A 23171-nucleotide genomic window follows, 5' to 3' on the forward strand; every position below is an offset into this window, starting at 1 on the left:
TGGTGAGTGTGTGAGAGAGAGACAGAGAGAGAAACTGACTGTCATATAAAAAAAACATGCCCACATGCCCTTTTCCCTCTACTTTAGAAAAGTCCCAAAGCATTGTCTCTTTTCACAATGTCCTACGTTGTGAAGAGTTTACGGAAAGAATTCTTTCGGTTTTTACTTGAGACATTCTCTCTCTCTCTCTGGAATCAGAGATTCTGGAGATGAATTTGAGTGAGAGTGCCAGGAATTACTGAGAATCCCTAGACCTAGACCCCCTGTAATAAGAAAATCTTTGGTAGGATCAGGCCCATCGCACATAGCTGTTTCTTCCCATAGGAGGAGTGCTCTCTTAAAGGGTACCCAGCCTTTCCTGGGTAGTTATAGCAACAGAGCAGTGGGTTCAGTTTGAACCCTTCTGCATGAGGCTCCTAGGCCTTCTGGCCCCTAAGTTCCTACTGGGCCCATCCTAACAGGCATGCTTAAGTCTGTAGCTGACAGAGTTCTGGCGTCAAGCTGAGATCCCTGCTATGGATACATGTGTACAAAGAAATTGGCTTATATCCTGCCTACCTCCAAGTGTGAGTATGGGCATTGCCTTAAATTCTAAATATATCAGACTTCATTTACTCATTTTTCATTGATCAAGGAAGGAATACAAAGATGATTTAGACACAGTTCCTGTATCACAGCCATCATAGTCTGTTGCTTCACTTTATATCTTCATAGATGTGACTGTCCCTAGTTAAAGCTTGACTGTCCCTAGTTAACTCTGAAAAATATTCTCTCTGAAGTTAAGATACTAGTATCAACAACACCATACTCAGTCTCTGTGGTTGAAAAGATAGTATTGAAATCAGGCATATGAAGGAAATGTGGAATTTAGTTCCATATTTTTGTGTTTTAATGTTCATAACACTCTCTTTGCCCCCAGGTTATGCAGATGTATCTTCCATTTTGCGGAATTGCCATATCTAATGCTCAGCTATTTGCTGCCTCAAGGAAAGAATATGAAAGAAGCAGGGTGAGTAGAAAGAAACATTGCTGACAACCCTCAAAGCTCTCTTTCAAGTGTCTGTGAGTCATTATGTCTTTTAAAAACAGCAGATGATCTTTGAATAGTCCAGGAATCCTTTTTATTTGTATAATCCTTCAAGTCTATGGTTGAAGATCCCCTTTAAGCAATAAACCCAAATGGAAGTGGATATAAATTCTCTGTTGTTGTTTGCAGGAAATAGCTTCTTTTAAAAAGGAAATTAATTTCACATCTATACTTCAAGGCAGCAGATATATTCTTGCTTACTTATAGCTTTGAAACAATAACACAATTTAGTGATTTTTTTACAATTTGGTTCCCTTAAGAAGGAAGGTATGTTACAAATGATTTCACCCCACATCACAAATTTTGAATTGAAAGTTTTCCTGGAAGAGCATCACAAGGTAACTGGACAATAATGCTGCAAGCACCATCTTATAGGATTATAAAGAAACTCACATAGAGGGATTGACCTCATATACCTTCACCAATTATAGGGTTAAATAGTAAAAAACAAAACAAAACAAAAACAAAGACTGGGGCTTCCCTGGTGGCGCAGTGGTTGAGAATCTGCCTGCTAATGCAGGGGACACGGGTTCGAGCCCTGGTCTGGGAAGATCCCACATGCCACGGAGCGGCTGGGCCCGTGAGCCACAACTACTGAGCCTGCGCGTCTGGAGCCTGTGCCCCGCAACGGGAGGGGCCGCGATAGTAAAAAGGCCCGCGCACCGCGATGAAGAGCGGTCCCCGCACCGCGATGAAGAGTGGCCCGCACTTGCCGCAACTAGAGAAAGCCCTCGCACGAACCGAAGACCCAACACAGCCAAAAATAAATAAATAAATAAAAATAAAGTAGCTATAAAAAAACAAACAAACAAAGACTGGTGCTCAAATAATTGTGAAATGATCAAATACAGATTAAATTATATTAGGCTCACTATACTTTTAAATATAGGGAAGTTACTGTCACAATTTAGAAATATATTTAACAAGAAGATGTTCAGAAAGGTTGGAAACCCTCAGTTAATTGATTATCAAATTGATTAAAAGTTTCATTTGCTAAGCATTATGATTTATGAATATTTCACAGGAAACAATTGACAGCTACAGCTATCTTCTTTAGCACAGCATACCACCTGTTTTCTCTGACTTGGATCCTGTTGTCATCTTTAGCCCCATGTCTTACCATTCTCCTCCTTTCATTGGACACCCCAGCAATACAGTCCCCAGTTTCCAGAAAACAGTCTGTTTCACTTTCTCATTCCCTTAGTAATATTTCTTCCTCTGCCTTCAATGCCTTATGTCCACCTTCTTCCTCCCACTGCTTTTGCCTTGCATTTCCTTCAGGACCCAGCCTTGTCTTCCACTTAATCTTTCCTTTGCTTGTTGTTTTGCCTTGTATATACCACCATTGTTTTATTGTGGGCACTTACCACACTGTATAATATGTATTGATGGCCCTCCTCTCCAACTACATTTTAAATTCCTTAAGGAACACTCTTTGCATCCTCATGTATTCATTTATGCGCTCAACAAATACTTATTTTGTGGTACTCTTCAGACACTGTCCGTCCAAAGCCCCTGCCTTCATAGAACTTACTATTTTAGTGGGAACAGTAGATAATAGACAAACAAGCAAATAAAAATTAGTATAGTATCAGGTAGTGATAAGTGCTATGAAGAAGAATGAAGTGAGGTAATGGAATACAGACTGGTTGCTGAAGGATAATTTCGGAGGATGTTTATTTCAGAAGGTGATCAAGAAGGTGTCTATAAAGAGATGATATTTGAGCAGAGACCTGAATTAAATGAAGGAGTAAAGCCACACAAAGATCTGGGAAGAACATTCCAGGCAGTGGAAATATCAAGTGCAAAGGCCCTGGGGTAGGAGAAACCTTGGTCCATGTGTCTAGAGAGCAGAGAGGAGAGACCTCAAATAGCCAAAACAATCCTGAGAAAGAAGAACAAAGCTGGAGGCATCACACTTCTTGATTTAAAACTATACTTCAATGCTATAGTAATCAAAATAGTATGGTACTGGCACTAAAAACAGACACATAGACCAATGGAATAGAATCAAGAGCCCAGAAATAATCTCATGCATATATAGTCAACATCTATTTGACAAGGGAGCCAAGAATACTCAATGGGGAAAAGGTAGTTTTTTTTCAATAAATGGTGTTGAGAAACCTGGATATTCACATGCAAAAGAATGAAATTAGACCTCTGTCTTACATCACTCACAAAACTTTACTTGAAAAAGATTAAACACTTAAATGTGAGACCTGAAACTGTAAAACGCCTAGAAGAAAATGTAGGGGAAAAGCTCCAGTGATTTTTTTGGATCTGATATGAAAGCTCAAACAACAAAAGCAAAAATAAAGTGGGACTACATCAAACTAAAAAGCTTCTTCACAGCAAAAGAAACAATCAACACAATGAAGAAGCAACCTATGGAATGGGAGAAAATATTTGCAAATCATACTTATCAATAAGTGGTTAATATCCAAAATTTATAAGGAACTCATACAACTCAATAGCAACAACAACAACAACAAAAGTAATCCAATTAAAAAATAGGCAGAGGATTTGAATAGACATTTTTCCAAAGAAGACATACAAATGGCCAATAGACACATGAAAAGATGCTCAACATCATTAGGGAAATGCAAATTAAAACTACAATGAGATATTACCTCATACTTGTTAGAATGGCTATTATCAAAAAGATAAGAGATAACAAGTGTTGATGAGGATGTGGAGAAAAGGGAACCCTCTGTGCACTGTTGATGGGAATATAAATTGGTATAACCCCTACGGAAAGCAATATGGAGGTTCCTCAAAAAATTAAAAAAAAAATTACCATATGATCCATCAACTCCACTCCTGAGTATATATCCAAAGGAAATGAAATCACTAGCTCAAAAATATCTGCACTCCCATGTTCATTACAACATTATTTACAATAGCCAAGACATGGAAACAACCTAACTGTCCACTAATAGATGAGTAGATAAAGAAAATTGTGATACACACATACACACACACAATGGAATATTATTTAGCCATAATACAGAAGAAACTCCTGCCATTTGTGACACCATGGATAAAACTTGAGGGCACTGTGCTAAGTGAAATAAGTCAGACAGAGAAAGACAAATAGTATATTATCTCACATATATGTTGGATCTATGGAAAGCAAAGCAGAACTCAACGAAGCAGAGTGTAGTATGGTAGTTGCCAGGCATTGGGGTGTGAGGGAAAAGGAGAAATGTTGGTCAAAGTATACAAACTTCCAGTTGTAAGATGATAAATTCTGGAGATCTAGTGTTCAGCATAGTGACTATAGTTAATGATACTGTATTATGTACTTGAACATTGCTGAGAGAATAAATCTTAATGTTCTTACCACACAAAAAATGTTATTATGTAAGGTGATGGGTGTGTTAGCTAACCTTAGTGTAGTAATCATTTTGCAATATATAGGTGTATCAAATCATCACATTGTACACCATAAACTCACACAAAGTTTTCTGTCAATTATATCTCAATAAAACTGGGGGGGAGGAGAAATAATGTGGTTGGTCAGTGAGAAGTGAGAGATTCTACAAAAAAATTAGCAGTAAAATATATAAGGCTTACTGATATTGGAAATGAGTGAAAACGACTTTAGGCTTGTACAGGTGGCAAGTAAACAGTTGGATACAGGAATCTAGAGTTTTGGGGAGATGTGAAGACTCGAGATTAATATTTGGGAACCATCAGCATATAGATGGTATTTAAAACTAGGCTACAGGTGGGGAAAATATATGGGTAAGACAGGGAAGAGGTCTAAGGATGAGCCCAGGAGCAAAAAAGGTCATAAGAAGAAGGAGGTGGGGAAATGCAAGTGACACCAAGAAGCAGGGAGTGTTCAGCTGTGTGCAAGGCTTCCAATGTCTGTTGAATTGCATGTCATCCTAGATTTTCTTCTTTTTTTCTCCTATTTTGGAGAAAATAGTCTGCATTGTTATTTGTGAAACTTTTATCACTTGTTAGTAAAGCAGAAATTTTTAATTAGAAACAATAAAATTACTATAATGTGATTTGTCAGTGCAAAACTCAAGGCACAATTAGTTTTTCCTCTGAGATAAATGTTCTTGTATACGGGTCCCAGAGGCCCCATCCATGCAGTCACAACAAATTGAGAAGTTAAATAATTGTTCAGTTAATATGATTCATCTGAAGAAATAGTCTGGATGATTAAGGAAATAATGTCTTCTCCCTTAATAACAGGGGATTTTGTTGGTAATTATGCAGACAGTTGCCTCATTTTTAATGTTATATTTGCACATGAAATTATTGCACATTGACCTCTTACAGCGATTTGCTGTCCAAATGCCAAACGGACAGGATACACTTAAAACTTTTTTCACCTCCTGGTGTTTCTCTTTGCTTTGGGATCATAGAGCAATGCATGGCCCTTAGCCATAGTCACAGGCTCTCTTTAGAGAAAATGCTACCCAAGATATTGGGTCCTCTTTTAGATGCTCAGTGAACTAGACTCATTTCATGGATCTCTTAACTCATTCAAATGCTTTTCTACCTGAATAGACTCAGAGAAGAAATGTTCACATGTTTCAGATGGTTTCAGGACAAATCAAATTCATTACCAAAGTTGAAAATTAGTCAACACCATCTACCAGAATAGATGTGAATTTGAAAACCCATGAAATCCTTTTGTGACAGGTCAGACTGGAGAGTGCACATCTTATTAAATTCTATTGAATAAAGCAGCCTCTGGCCAATTCACTGGCTGTGTAATTTTCTGATTGCACTCTGATAGAGGCATAATATCTGCTACCTTTAAATGACCCACTATTCCTCAATCTCCAGAAATATCCATGTAATTAAAAATTCTAAATAAATATTATCTCAATGCATAAATTGCAAGCTAACTTAGCTGGATAAAATGACAAGTTATTACAATTTCACTCTTAAATGAGTATACAGTTTTCAAGTTAGAATTTAAGTTTTTTCTTTAATTTTTGTGCTTTTCATTCTATTGTTTTAATAGAAGTTTTAATGGTGATTTCTTTTTGAGAATTATAATGGTATTTAAATGTTCTCCTGGACAGATTGGGATGAAGCAATACTTCTTGTGTAGAGGGATTAATGGAGTTTTTGTATATATTTTTGAAGGCTCTGAAACTTAACTAGCATCCACCACTGTGATTCTTTAAGAGTTCTGTGAGAGATGGGTATTAGTGAAAATAAGTCTTGAGTTTGACCATGAAGCTATTTCTTCCGGTTGGTGAGGAAGAGATGCTTTGTAATTTTCTGAAATAAATGTGCATTAGAGAGAATCAGGTATCTGTTATTCATAAAATGTTGGGTTTTGTTTTTTTTTTAAATATTTGAGTGAGCTGTCCCACTTTTTTTTTTTAATTTATCTATTATTTATTTTTGGGTGTGTTGGGTCTTCGTTTCTGTGCGAGGGCTTTCTCTAGCTGCGGCGAGCGGGGGCCACTCTTCATCGCGGTGCGCGGGCCTCTCACTATCGCGGCCTCTCTTGTTGCGGAGCACGGACTCCAGACGCTCAGGCTCAGTAGTTGTGGCTCACGGGCCCAGTTGCTCTGCGGCATGTGGGATCTTCCCAGACCAGGGCTCGAACCCGTGTCCCCTGCATTGGCAGGCAGATTCTCAACCACTGCGCCACCAGGGAAGCCCCAAAAATGTTGGTTTTATGCCTAGTCACATTGCAGAAAAACTACTGTAGGAGGGGAAAAGCCTATCAGTAATGATTATATGAGATCATGTAGTCATTAACTATATGGAATATAGTCATACAGTTATATGAGGAATTTATGTGGGATTATATGGACTGGCACTATTCTCAAGTTACATTTTACAATTTAAGACTGTGTTATAGGAACTTCCCTTGTGGCGCAGTGGTTAAGAATCCGCCTGCCAATGCAGGGAACACGGGTTCGAGCCCTGGTCTGGGAAGATCCCACATGCCACGGAGCAACTAAGCCCATGTGCCACAACTACTGAGCCTGTGCTCTAGAGCCCTCGAGCCACAACTACTGAGCCCGCGTGCCACAACTACTGAAGCCTGTGTGCCTAGAGCCCGTGCTCCGCAACAAGAGAAGCCACCGCAGTGAGAAGCCTGCGCACCGCAACGAAGAGTAGCCCCCACTCGCTGCAACTAGAGAAAGCCTGCGCGCAGCAACAAAGACCCAACGCAGCCTAAAATAAATAAATAAATTTACATATAAAAAAAGACTGTGTTATAAAATGAAATGATATAAGTGTGTCAAAACAACCATAAACACTTTAAAAATTAGTCACACAAAAATGTTTATATTTTTATAGCAAAGACTAAATGGAATTTTGAGAGAAGAATTTTAATTCAGTCTCTTAGCCACCTAAATACATCCACTTTATCTTTCCTAGGCTTTGCTAGAGGTGGTTAATGACCTCTTTGAAGAACAGACTGACCTGGAGAAAATTGTCAAGAAAATAATGCATCGGGCCCAAACACTGTTGAAATGTGAACGCTGTTCTGTTTTACTCCTAGAGGACATCGAATCACCAGTAAGTCGTCTTTTATCTGTCATCTGCGTTAATGAAGTAAAGTTTAGTTTAGTTTAGTTGTAATTAAGTTTGTGAAATCGTGACTTGAACCACTCTTTTGTGACTCTTCTAACCATGAGGTGAGGTGACATTTTATAAAAGTAAAGTTTTTAATTTCCTTTACATGTATTTTCAGTCTTGATCTGCTGTCACCTGAGAAACATAGACTCTTCCACTGATGGGGGACCTTAGACGTCTAGCCTAGCCCTGTGTATACAGATGAGGCAGCTAAGGGTTGGAAGGGTTTGCCCAAACTCACACAGCTGAATAGAAGAGAAGCTTGGGTGCCAGCCTCCCATTGTACCCACCCAGCAAGGGAAGGCCCTCAGCACTGGTGGGCATGGATCGCAACCCACACAGTGCTCCACAGCCCTCTTTGGGGGTGGGGTGAGGAGAAGCAGACGAACCCTGGGGAAGCAGTCCCTTTGTGCTTGAGCTGAGTGGAGCGACCAGCCTGAGCTGGGCTGTGCTCTCCAGCAGAGGTCTGTCCTGCTGCTTCCCAGGTGCAGTTTCCAGGTTCTTCCACTGCTGCTTCAGACCTGTGGACACTTGCACAGTGCACTCCAGTCAGGAGGCGGAGGCTCCTTTCCTCCTCACGCAGGGGCTACTCTTACTCCAAGGGCAAGCAGCTAGGTCTCAGCCTCAGGCCTGCCACACCGTGGCTCTCAGGGTCTCTTAGACCCTCTGGCTCTCTGTGGGAAATCTGCTGGTTAAATGCATAACAATATTGAAAATAATGATCATCATCAGTCTAACTTCTTGAAAGTTAAATGTCTAACCCTCAACAGCAGTTTAATATCTTTGCCGTGAGCTCTCGTCAAAGACCAGGAATTGTCTAGCAATTAAGTGCTGTTTTAATACCTCAGAGAATGATATTTTACCATACTTTACTTAAAAAATGTTGTTGTCTTTACCTTTAGGTTTGCTTTCCTCAAAGAATGAGAACCTTAGGATAAATTTTGGAGATTTAATCATAAGTATTGTAAAACTTACAACATTAAGCTTTAAAAAATTTTTTTTATTGAAATATAGTTGATTTACAATGTTGTATTAGTTTCAGTTGTACAGCAAAGCGATTCATATATATACATATATATAAATAACTGAAAACCTGTATATATTCCTTTTTTAGATTTTTTTCCGTTATAGGTTATTACAAGATATTGAGTATAGTTCCCTGTGCTATACAGTAGGTCCTTGTTGGTTATCTATTCAACATTAAATTTTTAAAAAAATCTATATATGTTTAAAATGTTTAGGAGTGTTTCCCTATATCTTAGCAGAGTTTGGCGTTATTTCTGCTCAGCAGGTGTGGTTTAAGCAAACAATAGCCTTGCAATTATCCTGCGATTGTGTAAAGCTCAGTGGAACCTTGGGAGAACACACACACACACACACACACAAACACACACACACACCCCAACAGCCCATATTTGTGAAGCGCTTCCAGATGCTTTGTGAAGCGCTTCCAGATGCTTTGTGAAGCATCTGGGTTCATTCAGTGCTCACTGCATCCTTATGAGATAGGTATTATTATCATCCTCACTTACAGGTGAAGACTTAAGACTAGAGTCTTCCCCACCACCTGACTCTGAAACCCCCAAAAGGAGTGGGAAGAGGTGGGGTGCTCGGTGGTTCTTGGCTGGCTGTGGGCTCTCCCTGAGTGAAGGCAGGAAGGGGCAGCGGTTGGGACTTTTCAGCTTCCAAGGTTCCTGAGCCACTCCCAGGTCCCTGTGAGGGCAAGTGGCTGGGGGACCATGTGGAATCTAAGCAAGGACAAGCTCACTGTTTGCTAGTTCAGTTAAAACAGACATGGAACTAATTTAAACCAACTTAGGGTAGTCACTTTTGTAAATCTTCTAACATGGACTAGTTTCTACCCTGCGGTCTTGCTCTTTGGCAAGTCCGATGAAAAAGTACAGAAGACAGACAATGATATGGAAAGTGTGGGCAGAGCTGGAGAGAATAACAGCGACAGTAATAGCTTCAGGGTATAAAGTAGGGAGGGGGTCAAAAATCACTCCCTAGACTAGATGATTAGATGGTACATGCATAAAGGTGTTGGTGTAGCACTGAAGGTTAAGAAGACCTTTTCACTATCACAGCTGAACATTCTAAGACTGTAATGTTGGGGTCAGGGCAGAAAATCTGGGCCTAGCCTATCATTTCTTCTTTGCCCAGCCCCTCCCCCTCACAGTAAGGAGGAACTCCTTTACTCCAGAGGGGCAAGGTCTGCAGGTAAAAGTGAACTATGTGCAAAAAGAGGAGACTAATCTCTTTGGTACCATTTGAGAAACTGTGAAGATTTTTTGCCAAGGTTACTGCCTGGGGAGGTAGGGTGGGAATGGGGTATAAATGTGGCATCACCATGCAGAAAACCCGTTAATGCCCTGCTTTCCTTTAACACGCTTCTCACCAAAGGTTTGTTGAAACTTCAGACTCAAAGGGATAGCTGTTCTGTGCACTACCCTGATTGTCAGGTAGAAATGACAGGAAGGAGATCAGATACAGTCACTCTATGTATAAGAGGAGAAGCCAGCTCAAGACCCCAGATGCCAAAATCTGGTGCTGGCACAGCAAACAGAAAATTATGCCGAGTCAAAGTTCTCTGGCTGGGACTTCTTCCTGCTCACCTCAGAATGCTGAATGGATGGAATGATATTAAAAACCTTTGTCATCTAGATTTAATGAGGGGTTTGAATGATTATTATAGAGGGACCTAAGCAACACCTGTAAATGCTGCATGATTTTGTTTTACTGATTAAGAGCACGCTTAATTTCCTATCCCAATATTAGAAAACAAAGATGGAACTTGACAACATGATTTTTAATTTTTAAAAGTTCATATGGAAAAATAAACATATAAAAGTAGCCAGAAAAAATTTTTAAAAGGCAACAAATATGTAAAATGGATGGGGTTTTGCCTGTGAAGCTGTTAAAATATATTATAAAACTAGAGATTTGTTCCTTATAAAGAAACAACTGAACAGAATAGAGTCCAAAGACCCCTATACATGTGAAAAGCTAGTAAAGACCATTCTCTTTCCTGTAGAGTTTAGAAAATTATTTCTGAGAAACAAAAGTGTGTTGGAGGACTAGAGAGTTTCAGACTTGAAATGACAGTGTTTTGGGTTTGTTTTTTTTTTACTGCAAAAAAAAAAAAAAGATGCTTTTGTAATTATAAAGGAATACATATAAGTTCTCAACATCACTGAGCAAATCCAGAATTCAGTCATGCCTTGCCCTTGTTACTTATGACCTTTCTTTCTTTATTATCATCAGCAAACCTATCACTCTCCATCCCTCTCTCCAACCCTCCAGTTAGCCTGGTACGTTGTTTCAGGCAAGGGATTGCACTGAATACAGAGACAAAGAACTCCATTCTGGGTTTGTGAGTGCCAAACTGGGCTTTAAAGAGTTATGACAGGGCTTCCCTGGTGGCGCAGTGGTTGAGAGTCTGCCTGCCAATGCAGGGGACACGGGTTCGAGCCCTGGTCTGGGAAGATCCCACATGCCGCAGAGCGGCTAGGCCCGTGAGCCACGACTACTGAGCCTGCGCGTCTGGAGCCCGTGCTCCGCAACAAGAGAGGCCGCGATAGTGAGAGGCCCGCGCACCGCGATGAAGAGTGGCCCCCGCTCGCCGCAACTGGAGAAAGCCCTCGCACAGAAATGAAGACCCAACACACCCAAAAATAAATAAATAAATTAATTTAAAAAAAAAAAAGTTATGACAGAGTTATTATTCTCAAAAACCAAGACTTTTTCATTGGCAAGAACCAGGCTTTCTTAGAGACTTGAAGGAACCAGAGCCTAACGTTGTACCCAAAACAGTAGATTGGAAAGAGAATAGATGAAGCCCTAGACTGTCCCATTCGTGAGTTGCCCGGACTAAAGTGGGAGATTTAGAGAGAAGAGGAAATGCGGTTTCCCAGCTCTCCTAGCCCTGCCTAGCCTCAAGGCCACTCATAGTGGAGGTAGGGGTGGGGTGGGGATTGAAAGTCCCCCCAGACCCCGCGACAGGGAAGAAGACTGGAGGTGGCAATATGGGAGGAGCCACGGGACAGCCAGAGCCCCACAAAAGCATGAGGGGCAAATACAGTTTTCCCATTTCCTGATAGAAGGTAACAGAGGGAGGGCTGGGACCTGAAGAAAAGCCTAACTGTCAGGATGAGGGAGGCACAGAAGATGTGACCTGGGCCTGGGGAGCTATAGGTGTAGATATTTAAGCACATTCACTGTTAGGGATGACTAGGCTGAAGATCAGTGAGGCTGTCTTGCCTCTTAGAGGCCAGCCTGGGTGAGAGGGCGACTACAGATCAGCTACTTTGCTCCAAAGAAGCCAGAAAGTTGCATGTCACCCTGGTGAAAATTTCAGTATTAAATGAACTGAATTCTGAAACGACTGAGAAAATCTGAAGTGGCTGAGTTAATTGGATTGTCTCTTTTGTCTTCTGTCAGCAAGCAGAACTAGGGCTCAAGAAGAGATTCAGTTGCTACAGGAAAATAACATAAGTGACTTTTTGTACAGCTATGTCTGTGGCCTTTGAAATTTATAATCAGTATACAAATTGTATTCTCTAGTCAATCATCTTATATTCAGTACACAAATATGACAAGGCAAGCATTTGAAATTAGATTGGTGGGAAGATTGATGGATTGTCCTACAAATGTTTTGGAAACAAATAGCTGGCAACTTAGGAAAAAACAAATTCAAAAAGCTGGATTCTTACCTCATACTTGTTAAAATATAATTTCTATAAGGCAAAATTGTGACTTTCATGTAAATATGTAATAAATACACATCAAAGATTATTTTTAATTCATTAATTTATGAGGGAACAAATAAGATGTTAAAACCAGTCCAAAGAACATTTGAGAAGTTAGGTATTTATAGGCAATGTTAGGATAAAATTTCTCAGAGACAAAACTTTTTAGAAACAAAACAAGTCCATAAACTGTAATCTCTAAGGTTATCTTTTCCGTAGGATAGAAATTTTAATCAGAGAAAAAGCTACAAATTAACATGTAACTTTATTAAGTCTGGAGTCTTTAATAAGTAATAACCAAGAATGGGACTTAGTACATTTCTTAGATCGAGGCTGGCAAATTATTTTCTGTAAGTTTTCAGATAGTATATTTTTTAGGCTTTGCAAGTCACATGATCTCTGTCGTAGCTACTCATGGTAGCATGAAAGCAGTCTTAGTATGGCTATGTTCCAATAAAACATTATTTATAAAAATAGGTGGTGGGGGACTTCCCGGGTGGTCCAGTGGTTAAGGCTCTGCACTCCCAATGCAGGGGGCCTGGGTTCGATCCCTGGTCAGGGAACTAGATCCCACGTGCATGCCGCAACTAAAAGATCCCGCGTGCCGCAACAAAGATCGCATGTGGCAACAGAGATCCCATGTGTGACAACTAAGACCTGGCGCAGCCAAATAAATAAATAAATAAATATTAAAAAAAAAAAAGTAGGTGGTGAGCTATATTTGGCTGCAGGCAGTAGTTTTCAGTTCTCTGCCCTAGATAATTCTTGTGTGGCCTTTACTCTCTTATGACATTGAAAGATGAGCTGCCCCCCTTTTTGCTTTATTTCTGTAAGTCCATATAAATTTCAGATGGATCAAAGACTTAATGTTTAAAAAAAAGAATGTAAAAATACTGGTGAATATTGTTTTATAGTCATTCTGTGGGTAAAGGCTTTCTAAAATATTCATGCAATTCCTTAGAGAATATAAGCACATTAAAACACTTCTATGATTTTGCAGCCATCAGACTGGTAAAGATTTAAAAGTATTATAACAGCGAGTATGAGTGTGATTATGAGAAAATGGACATTATCATTACTGATGATGAGAATTTAAATTGGGGTAACCTTTATGGATATAAGTTTGGTGAATAATACTTCAATTTTAAAAGGGTCTAGCCTTTGCACGCAGCAATTCTTCCTCTTAAAATTTAGCATAACGAAAGAGATGGAGAAGAGAGTAAAATCAGTATATAAGAATGTTTATTGCAGTATTTACAGTAGTGAAACTATAACTCAAATATCAACAAAGTTTTATATAATGAAATTCTATATGTCCTTTAAAATAATGATGTAGATCTATATTTATAGGAACAATATCCTTGATATATTTTTAATCAAATAATAAAGGAGAAAAAACAAATATAAAAGGAAGTGATTTTTATCAAAATATGGGTACATAAATGAGATCATATTTTCACAACTATTAAATTGATGGAATTTAAATTTTCTCCCTTTGAGTTATGTTTCCTTGTATCTTCTCTCTTAGGCAGAGTCAGGAATTTATCACCTCGTGGGAAAAAAGGGCAGGTACTGGATCTTCCAGTAAGAGAGTGAACTTGAAAGTCAGGTGTCAGGAGAGAGGATCTGCTAAATGGATTTATATTACCTTTTACCACTTAAGGACCAACCTGAAAACAAACAAACAAACAAAAAGGACAGGAAGTAAAACTCCATAATCCACAAAAGAAGAAGCATTCATAACCCTATGCTTCCAATCATCACCCCACCCATGCCGCACATAATGGGGGGAGAGCTGCCCAATGCAGTGAAAATTGGGTGGGGTGAAGTAGAAAGCTGAGCGTGGTTGCTTGCATCCAGCTATCTTGGGCACAGTACAGTGTTCATCAGAACAAGTCGCACATACCTGCTTGGAGCAGTAAGGGCGAGTGCCTGGCCAGGCTCAGGGATGTTTCTTGAGCCCTCCTTGCTGCCATAGAGTGGCAGGAGAGGTGGGGTGGAACAAGAAAACTTTCAGACAAGCCATCTTGGAAACAAGGCTGTCAGTGTGTCAGGATAATTGACGGTGTGAGTGGCAAGTCACCCTGCAGCTGCTAATATTGGTCAGCTGAAGAGAATTTCATCACACAAAAATATCTATGTCATATGGGACTTCACAGTAAGCAAGGGAGGCTTCTGCTAGGCAGGGGCTGAAATTGCTGCCAGAGGAGAGTGGTGGTGAGAAAGTACTCAAAGACATAGACCAAAATTCAAATGCAGTCAGCCTAATCCACTCCCCTGAAGTCACCCCTCCTCCATTATTCACTTAAAGATAAGCATAGAACAAAAAGTCACCAGCATGGGGCTTATGCAAAGATACCACAAGAAAAAAGAAGGAAAGGAATGTGAAAACAAAAACCAGATGAAGAACACACCCCAGAAAAATTGCTAACAGTTTTCCATGAAATGAAATTAAAGATAGTGTGACCTCTCAGGGGGGAAAAAAGTCTTCAAAGAAGAGATACAAGACTCAAGGAATAAATGATAAGCAGTAAATATTAATAGATAAGAAAACTGAGTTGGCAGAGCTTAGAAAGAAATAGAAGAAAAATATATAACCATACAGAACTGAATATTACATAAAAAACATCAAAAAAGAAGAGAAGAACTTCTAAAATACTTTCAGGGGCATGGAGGATAAAATTGGAAATGAAATGGAAAATAATACAGAATAAAAAGACAAGATAGAATGATTAAAATGGAGTCAAAATAAAGGAAGCCCAAAATAAGGATAATTGGTATCTCTGAAGAGAACATGACACATGAAACAGGAAACAAAGTCAAATTATAACAATAGCACATTTTATTGAAATGAAGGCAAACTTGAATTTACAGACTGAAAGAACATATCATTTCAGGAAAAGTTGATGCTCACTGCTTAGTACTGAAACACATTCAGTGCTAATGAACTTCAAAGATAATTAAAAAATTCTTTGGGCATCTAGACAAAATCGAGTCACCTATTGGAAGAAAATTCATTCTGGTGTTAGTCTTCCTGGTAGCACTCTCCAGTTCAAGGAGACAACATAGTGATAGCTACCAAGTCCTCAGGGAAAGAAAATATGACTCTACAATTTAAAATCCAGCAAAATTCATATTCAATTATGTAAGTTGCAGATAGACATTTTAAATATGCAAAGGAGAGTGCAGGAAACATAGTTCCAAGAAGCCCTTCCTGAAAAATATGAGAGGTTGAAATCAAGCCAAGCAAGCAATGGAGAAAACACGATAAATAAGAGTAGTACTGAGTATTGAATATAAAGCTAAGGCAAAAAAACAGTAGGCATGTGCTTATAGAGGAACACTGTGCTTGGAGACTAGATCCCTTTTACACTGAGTGGTGTCTAGCCTGCTGTTTGTCTGGGGAGAGATGATACCTCATTTCTCAAATGTTCCCTGCGAACACAATCCTGAGAAATGAACCAGACAGAGAGCAGGGCCTTGCGGTCTTGGTGTACACAGCCAAGACTTTCCACTCAGCACTATGCCTCTTTCAACAGGTATCTTGGTTGCATGGACTATTTTAATTTTAATGTGTCAAATTTATCAATCTTCCTTTTTGATTTGTGACTTACAGTTTTTGTTTTTAAAAATTCTTTATCTACCTCCATGTTACAATGACATTCTCTTTTCTTTAATCCATCTGGTTTTTACGGGCTTTTATATCCATCTAGACTTTATTTTGTGTATAGTGTAAAGCTGTATATGTGTAACCAATTGTCTCAGAACTATCCCCCCCTCCCACTTTCTGAATTATATCAAGTCTCCATATATACCTGGGTCTGTTTCTGAGCTCACTATTTTGTCCCATTGCTCTATTTGTCTGTTTCTGCACCAGTATTACACTTTCTCAATTTCTATAATTTTATAATCCTCTTTGATACTTGATAGGACAAGTCCTCAATGTTGTTCTTCTTTAAAATTGGCTTGCCTATTCTTTTATTTATTTATTTATTTATTTATTTTTAGCTGTGTTGGGTCTTCCTTTCTGTGCGAGGGCTTTCTCTAGTTGTGGCAAGTGGGGGCCACTCTTCATTGCGGTGCGCGGGCCTTTCACTGTCGTGGCTTCTCTTGTTGTGGAGCACGGGCTCCAGACGCGCAGGCTCAGCAGCTGTGGCTCACAGGCCTAGTTGCTCCGCGGCATGTGGGATCTTCCCAGACCAGGGCTCGAACCCGTGTCCCCTGCATTGGCAGGCAGATTCTCAACCACTGCGCCACCAGGGAAGCCCAGCTTGCCTATTCTTAACCTGTTGCCCTTCCATATAAATTTTAAGAGCAGCTTATCAAGTTCCATGAAAAACTCTGTGTAGATTTTGATTGAAATTGCTTTAATTGATAGATTGATTTGCGGGATTTCTGCAAGTAACAGAATCTACAGGGGAAAATGGCTTAAACAATAAGAACATTTGTATCTTAACATGACAGGAAGGCTGCAGGAGGTGGTTCTGGGGATGGTGCAGCAGCAGATGATGTAATCAATGATCCAGGCTCTGTCCATTTTCCTGTGCGGGTCTCAGTGGTTGGCCTTCACCAGCTGGCTTTCACCCTCATGGTCCAAGAGCCTGGCACAGCTCCAGACAGCATGTCATCCTATAACTGTGTCCCCGTAGAAGAAGGGAAACGTCTTTTTACATATCCTTCTCTTTCTCAGGGAGGAAAGCCTTTTTTTTCCAAAAGGGTTTTTTCCTAGCTGACTTTCCCTCCAGACCCATGGTCAAGACCAAGATCTTCAAATCATTTATATTCTCAATATTTTTTTCTTCTTTATCTATCATTCTCTGATAGACGTGTGTTCAAATCTTCAGCGTAGCTGATTTATCACTATCTTCTTGTCCAATTCTGTAGGTTGTTGATTTAGTTGTCTGTATTAATCCTAATTGTTTATGTGTTTTTGAATTTGGGATTGGAGCTCATTTTAGTGGGAGGGTGTTTTATTTGTTTGTGCCATTGTTTTTTTCATTCTCTCTTGTACTTTTCCCTCCCTGCCTAATAGTTTGCACAACTCCTTGGCCCCTAGTCAGGAACCAGGTCTTATATTGGTGGCTTGGGTCTCCGGCTGTGTGGTAGTATTACACTATATCAGAAGCAGCTTGGTTCAGTTTCTGGGGGTGAAGCTAGGCCACCTGTCTCAAGGGAATGCTTTTAGTTCCCAAACGCCAGTAGAAGGTGAAATCCCAACCATTGCTCCTTGCCTGTTTCTGGACTTGGAGCACAGTAGGTCTAAGTATTCAGGCTCATGCTTTTAGAGATCTTATTTTTTCTCTCCCCTCTGCTCCCCTCCCCTTATCTTTTCTCTGCCTTTAAACCTCTATATGTCTTTCTGGTTTTTTCTATCTGTAGTTTATCGATCTTTGTTCTGTTTTTGGAAGAGAACAGAAGAATCAAAGCATGAACTTATAGCACCATCTTTATTGGCATTCCATACACTACTTTTTACAATCAGAAAAAAAGTATCATTTCAGGAAAAAAAATCTGCTCAGTTTCCTTCCTCTGAAAATAGCTTTTGCGTTTCTCTATTTTATTAGAATCATTCCTGGAAACAAAACCTTCTGGTTTTTGTGTGTGTATGATTTGTATATTTTTAAAAGCTGGTTATTGCAGATGTATGGTATTTCATGGCCTCTCTACATTTGAGGGAAAGAGGGAGAAAAAAACATTTAAATCTAGTTGTAGAAGCTTTGATTCATCAAGATTTTAACTCAGTGTTAAGACTGCATTCATGGTCTTTAAACTGGGCAGTCAGGTGTAAACTGATCAGTTTACTCCGTGGATGCCAAAAATAGAAATGAGGAATGCCTTTCTAGCCCTCTCTCCTGCCAAAATTAATGTTTTACCCTCTTTTGCTTTTCTTTAGTGTTTCAGTCCATTTTTTTAACACCTTTATTGGAGTATAATTGCTTTACAATGTTGTGTTAGTTTCTGCTGTATAACAAAGTGAATCAGCTATATGTATACATATATCCCCATATCCCCTCCCTCTTGCATCTCCCTCCCACCCTCCCTATCCCACCCCTCTAGGTGGTCACAAAGCACTGAGCTGATCTCCCTGTGCTATGCAGCTGCTTCCCACTAGCTATCTATTTTACATTTGGTAGTGTATATATGTCAATGCTACTCTCTCACTTTGTCTCAGCTTACCCTTCCCCCTCCCCGTGTCCTCAAGTCCATTCTCTATGTCTGCGTCTTTATTCCTGTCCTGCCCCTAGGTTCATCAGAACCTTTTTTTTTTTTTTTTAGATTCCATATATATGTGTTAGCCTACGGTATTTGTTTTTCTCTTTCTGTCAGTCAGTCAATTTTAAGTGACTTTGTCAGTGGTATTTTCCACTAGACTGAAAAAATAAAAAGATTGTTCCATAGCTAGCTGCTGTCAACATTAGGAACTACTTAGTCCTTTGAACTGAATATTCCTTGCTTAATGTTATTCCATTCCATGAACCTGTCTAAGCAATTCCTATCACTTCTCTTAGCTCTTTTCTAGCTCATATACTTACTATTATCTCTATTTCTTTTTGCACTTAGTCGAGGAAAGCGTGAATGAAGACATTTTAATCTTCTGTCCTGAGGCGCTGTCTCAGCCCTGGTGTTTACATGTGTTCTTCTTTCATGGATTATCCTGATGGCTGGCAGCTATTTGTTGTTCAGAACTCCATGAAGTACTTTATAGCTGAGCTTATCAATATGAGACTGGTTTCCGGAGTTTATTTTCTAAACCATGAAGCACAAGCTCCACTTGTTTTCTAATGTGTTCCTTAACTTCCTGGTTCTTATGTGAATACACATACAATTTAGCCATTAAACTAGATGATCTTTCTGAACCCAACACTTGAGAGGAAGAGATGGAGATAGTAATTGTCATCTGATTGTTCTGAAACAGCCACTATCCTAAGTGGATGGTAAAAATTGCTTCAGGCTTTCCTTTCTACTTCACTTTCTCTTCCATTTCCCCATCCTACTTTCTTTAATTTTCCTTCTCCCTGTAAGGAAACCAACTTAAATTCTATTTGATTTTTATTCCAAGTGCTTTTTCCAGAGTGCAGAATAGAAGGTATCTAAAAGAATTCCAAGAATTACCCAAACATTGTTATATGTATGTATATACATATGTATATACTCACATCATTAATCATTAATATATCATATTATGTATTTGCATATATTGACTCACTTTATTAGTAATTATATGTCAATATATTAACTCACATCATTAATCATTTATATATGTTAAATATATGTATATAGGTATGTGAATATATATGTGTGTATGTGTGTGTGTGTGTGTGTGTGTGTGTGTGTGTGTGTATGTGTATGTGTCTCCTACTTCTGAACTTTAGTCCCCACTGTCCATCTCCACCGCATCCTGTCACTTCTGAGGTTTCCTATGTCAGTTAATGGGTAACTCAAGCTAAAAACCACAGAGTAATCTCTGAGTGTTTCTTACCATTTACATTCAGTTGTTGCTAAGGTCTGTTGCCTCTACGCTGAAGCATCATTTCTAGCCCCTCCGTCCCACCCGTTCTACCACTTTCTTTACTCTGACTTTACTAGTCTCTCGCTTGGAAATTTTCCTCTTCACTCATTTCTTCACTTGCAGACAGGGCACTCTTCCTTTTCGTCAGTTCTTAATACTACTTCTAGTTATCTTTCTAAAACATGCATCTGCCTGTCTATTGCAATAGGCTATCGCAATAGGAAGAACATTCATTTATGAGGAACATCTCAAAGAAAAGAAAGGATGCCTGGGGTCCTACACAAGCATGTAGACAAAGGAGTTAACTGCATCATTTGTGCATCCCAGAGGAGTCATGAGGACAAAGGTGTTAGTTTGGAATGTTCTAGGGCAGGGTGGTTCTTTGAGGTTAGCCAGATCTGGAAGACAAAGCAGTAGGGGTATTTCTTCATCATTATACCATTTTTTTGGGAGCAGGGCTTAGGTAAAGTTCAACATTGTCACCTCTGTACTGACTATTCTTTACAAATCCCAATTCCCCCATCTCATGTTGGTTTTTCTTTCTTTAGCTAAGTGCCTTTGAAGGCTGATTTCTATGTACTGCGCCACTTGGGCTTTCTTGTTCTTTGGCTTTCAGTTGCGTTTGACAAACGGGAGGAAGCAGCAGAAGATTTAAGAGCTGAAGGAGAGAGCTACTGGGAGTAGTTATTCCCCTCGTTCTTTCTCTGTCAGTTGTAGAGGTGGCTGAATTCTTCCAAGGCCCCTCTCCACGGCCCCAGCTCCTCCGGGGCACCAATAACATTATTCCCTCCCTTCCTCCATCTCTCCTTCTCTCCCTCACTCTCTCCTGTGTCCCCTCAGACCTAGGGGTGTTAATGACTTTCCAAATGTCTACTCCCTGGGTACCTCACCATTCCTTATTGGTTTCTCTTAATCTTGCCCATGCTTCTGTACCTAGTCCCTTTGTTGAATTACTTTCAGTTAAACCATTTTGAGTGTTCTCTCTGTTTTCTGGCAAAACCTTGACTGATTTAGTCCCTCAACCTGGAAAACTTTCCCCACTTTTCAGCCTAGAGCATGCCTGCTCCCCCTTTAGGACAGAGTTCACCTGAAAACTTCTTCAGCACTCTCCTCTGTGTGCTTGTAGAATTTTGACCATATGTTGTGGTGAGATTATACCTTTGTGAACAGTTTCTCCCTCCATACTGTGTTGTGAGTACAAGGAGAGGACGTGATTTATGCCTCTTGTTATTTCCAGACCCTGTCACAGTGCCTGGTACCCTAAGTATTTGGAAAATGTTGATTGAGTGAATAAATGACTAGAGTAAATTACTCGTTGGTGTAAGAGAGGAATTAATCAAGAAGGATGGCAGTGAATGGCCATTTAATTCATTCTTTTGCCCTATATATTAGTCCTCTTATGGAAAAATAGGAATTAAGAAAACTCAAACCCAAAAAATGGTGATTACTTATTAGATCATTCCTATTTTCTTCTTGGTAGCAGGAATATCTATTTGAGCATAGTTTTTGTTTTTTAAGTTGTTTTTAAATTAAAAAAACAGAGAGCAACCAGACCAACTAGTGCTTGATAAATATCCAAATCAAAAAGACTTCTGCCCATGGAGCGTTTCCGAAGAACAGTCAGAGATGCTTGGGGATGTTTTGTTTACTTCCCTGTGGCGTGTGTACCGCCTTTCCCAGGGTGTAATGCCCAGGGCTGATCAACAGCTAGAGGAGCTTGGAACCATTTGTTCAGTTTCATTGACCTATAAACCACTTCTGATATTTCTCGTATAAGATTCTCTTTTTACTTAGTGTATGTGTGTGTATTTATTTATTTAATCTATGTTCATTTAGTGCATCTATAATAAAAATCAGAATTGGAATTAGAGAATAAATTTTTAAAAATTAATGAAACTAAGAACCATTCAATTTGTCCAAGTCAAGAATAAAACATGAACTTTATTCTCATTTATTTGTGCTTTCATCTATTTTTTATTGGTCATAATCTCCTCAGTGACACTATATATCCATTAAATTGCATCAAAAAATTTTAGCTGTTTCATTTTTTAACCCAGGTGTCTGACTATAAATAATTTTCCACTGGATGCATTATATTTTTAATAAATTCCTTTTAAAAATATAAATTGTTTGAGGCATGGCTGCCTAGAGTTTTGCTTTTCAAACAAAGATATTTTTGAGAGTGCAAGGAGGTACTTTTAATAATTATTGCATGACAACAGGCTTTATTAGACTGGGATGGTCCCATGACAAGTGGGACATATGCATGTCCTCAGATATACCCCCATCACTCGCCCTGGTGCCTAAAATTTCTGTCATTACAGTGTTGTTTTAGATGAGAAGATTTTGACTCCAGGAATCTCCTTTCTGAACTATAGATAAATTACATGGGAACACGAATACTTTAATCTATCATTAGCCATTAACGGTTTAGCAGAAAATAGCTAGTTGACTTGGTTCAGAGATCTCTCTGGACCAGAAGTTAGCAAATGTTTTCTGCAAAGGGCCAGCTAGTAAATATTTTAGGCTTTGTGGCCCATAGGGTCTCTATTACAACTACTCAACTCTACTGTCATAGTGAAAAGCAGCCATAGGTAATATTTAAATGAATGAGTGGGCTCTGTTAAAATAAAACTTTATTTATAAAAACAGATGGTGGGACAAATTTGGCCTACAGAGTTTTTTTGCCCAACCCCACTCTGAAGGAATGGGAGGCAAGCAGATAGTTTACATCTCCAGAACTGTAATACTTCTTTGCTGTTCCTTGCTGTCCTCGAGGACCAAGGCCCATGTGTATGTCGCCTTAAGGGCTCAATATTCTGGTGACTTTGAGGGTTAATTTGCTTGTGAGCCTAATCTCAGATTGCCCTAAATTCAGAGAATCTGTAGGGGTATTCAACCAGCAACCTTGTGTTCTTGAATATATGATTTAGACTAGGATTTCTGTGACAATCTTAGATTTATTCTAGAATGTTTTTGAATCCCTTCATAGTCTGATGGCTTGGAACCAGACTAACTTTATGCACCTTATGGAGCCAAGGCTAGTGTTTTGCCACTTCGTTGATCTTATCTGGCTTACAGTCAGCAGTGTGTTTGTCTTCACAGTTTCATTGCTCTGCTTATATTTTGTCAGTCTCTTGATGGGACTCAAGCTTGCTTCTCTTTTATTCTTACATTGTTTGCTATCAGCTGTAGACCCTTAAATGTTGTATTTCTCTTACCCACCATTCCAGATTCCTTTCCCATGCCTCTGAAA

At 39.3% G+C, this 23171-nt stretch overlaps 1 protein-coding gene across 1 annotated transcript in view; it reads left to right on the forward strand.

Moving 5' to 3' along the window:
* The window catches only part of PDE11A (phosphodiesterase 11A), a 423005-nt gene that overhangs the window by 157435 nt on the left and 242399 nt on the right, over positions 1-23171 (forward strand). The window contains exons 3-4 of the mRNA XM_082395677.1: positions 920-1009; positions 7460-7600. Coding sequence (XP_082251803.1) covers positions 920-1009; positions 7460-7600 — 231 coding nt within the window. The remainder of the gene's footprint in view (positions 1-919; positions 1010-7459; positions 7601-23171) is intronic.

The sequence above is a fragment of the Balaenoptera borealis genome (genome assembly GCF_965194805.1).
Source record: "Balaenoptera borealis genome assembly, chromosome: 6".
Lineage (NCBI taxonomy): Eukaryota > Metazoa > Chordata > Mammalia > Artiodactyla > Balaenopteridae > Balaenoptera > Balaenoptera borealis.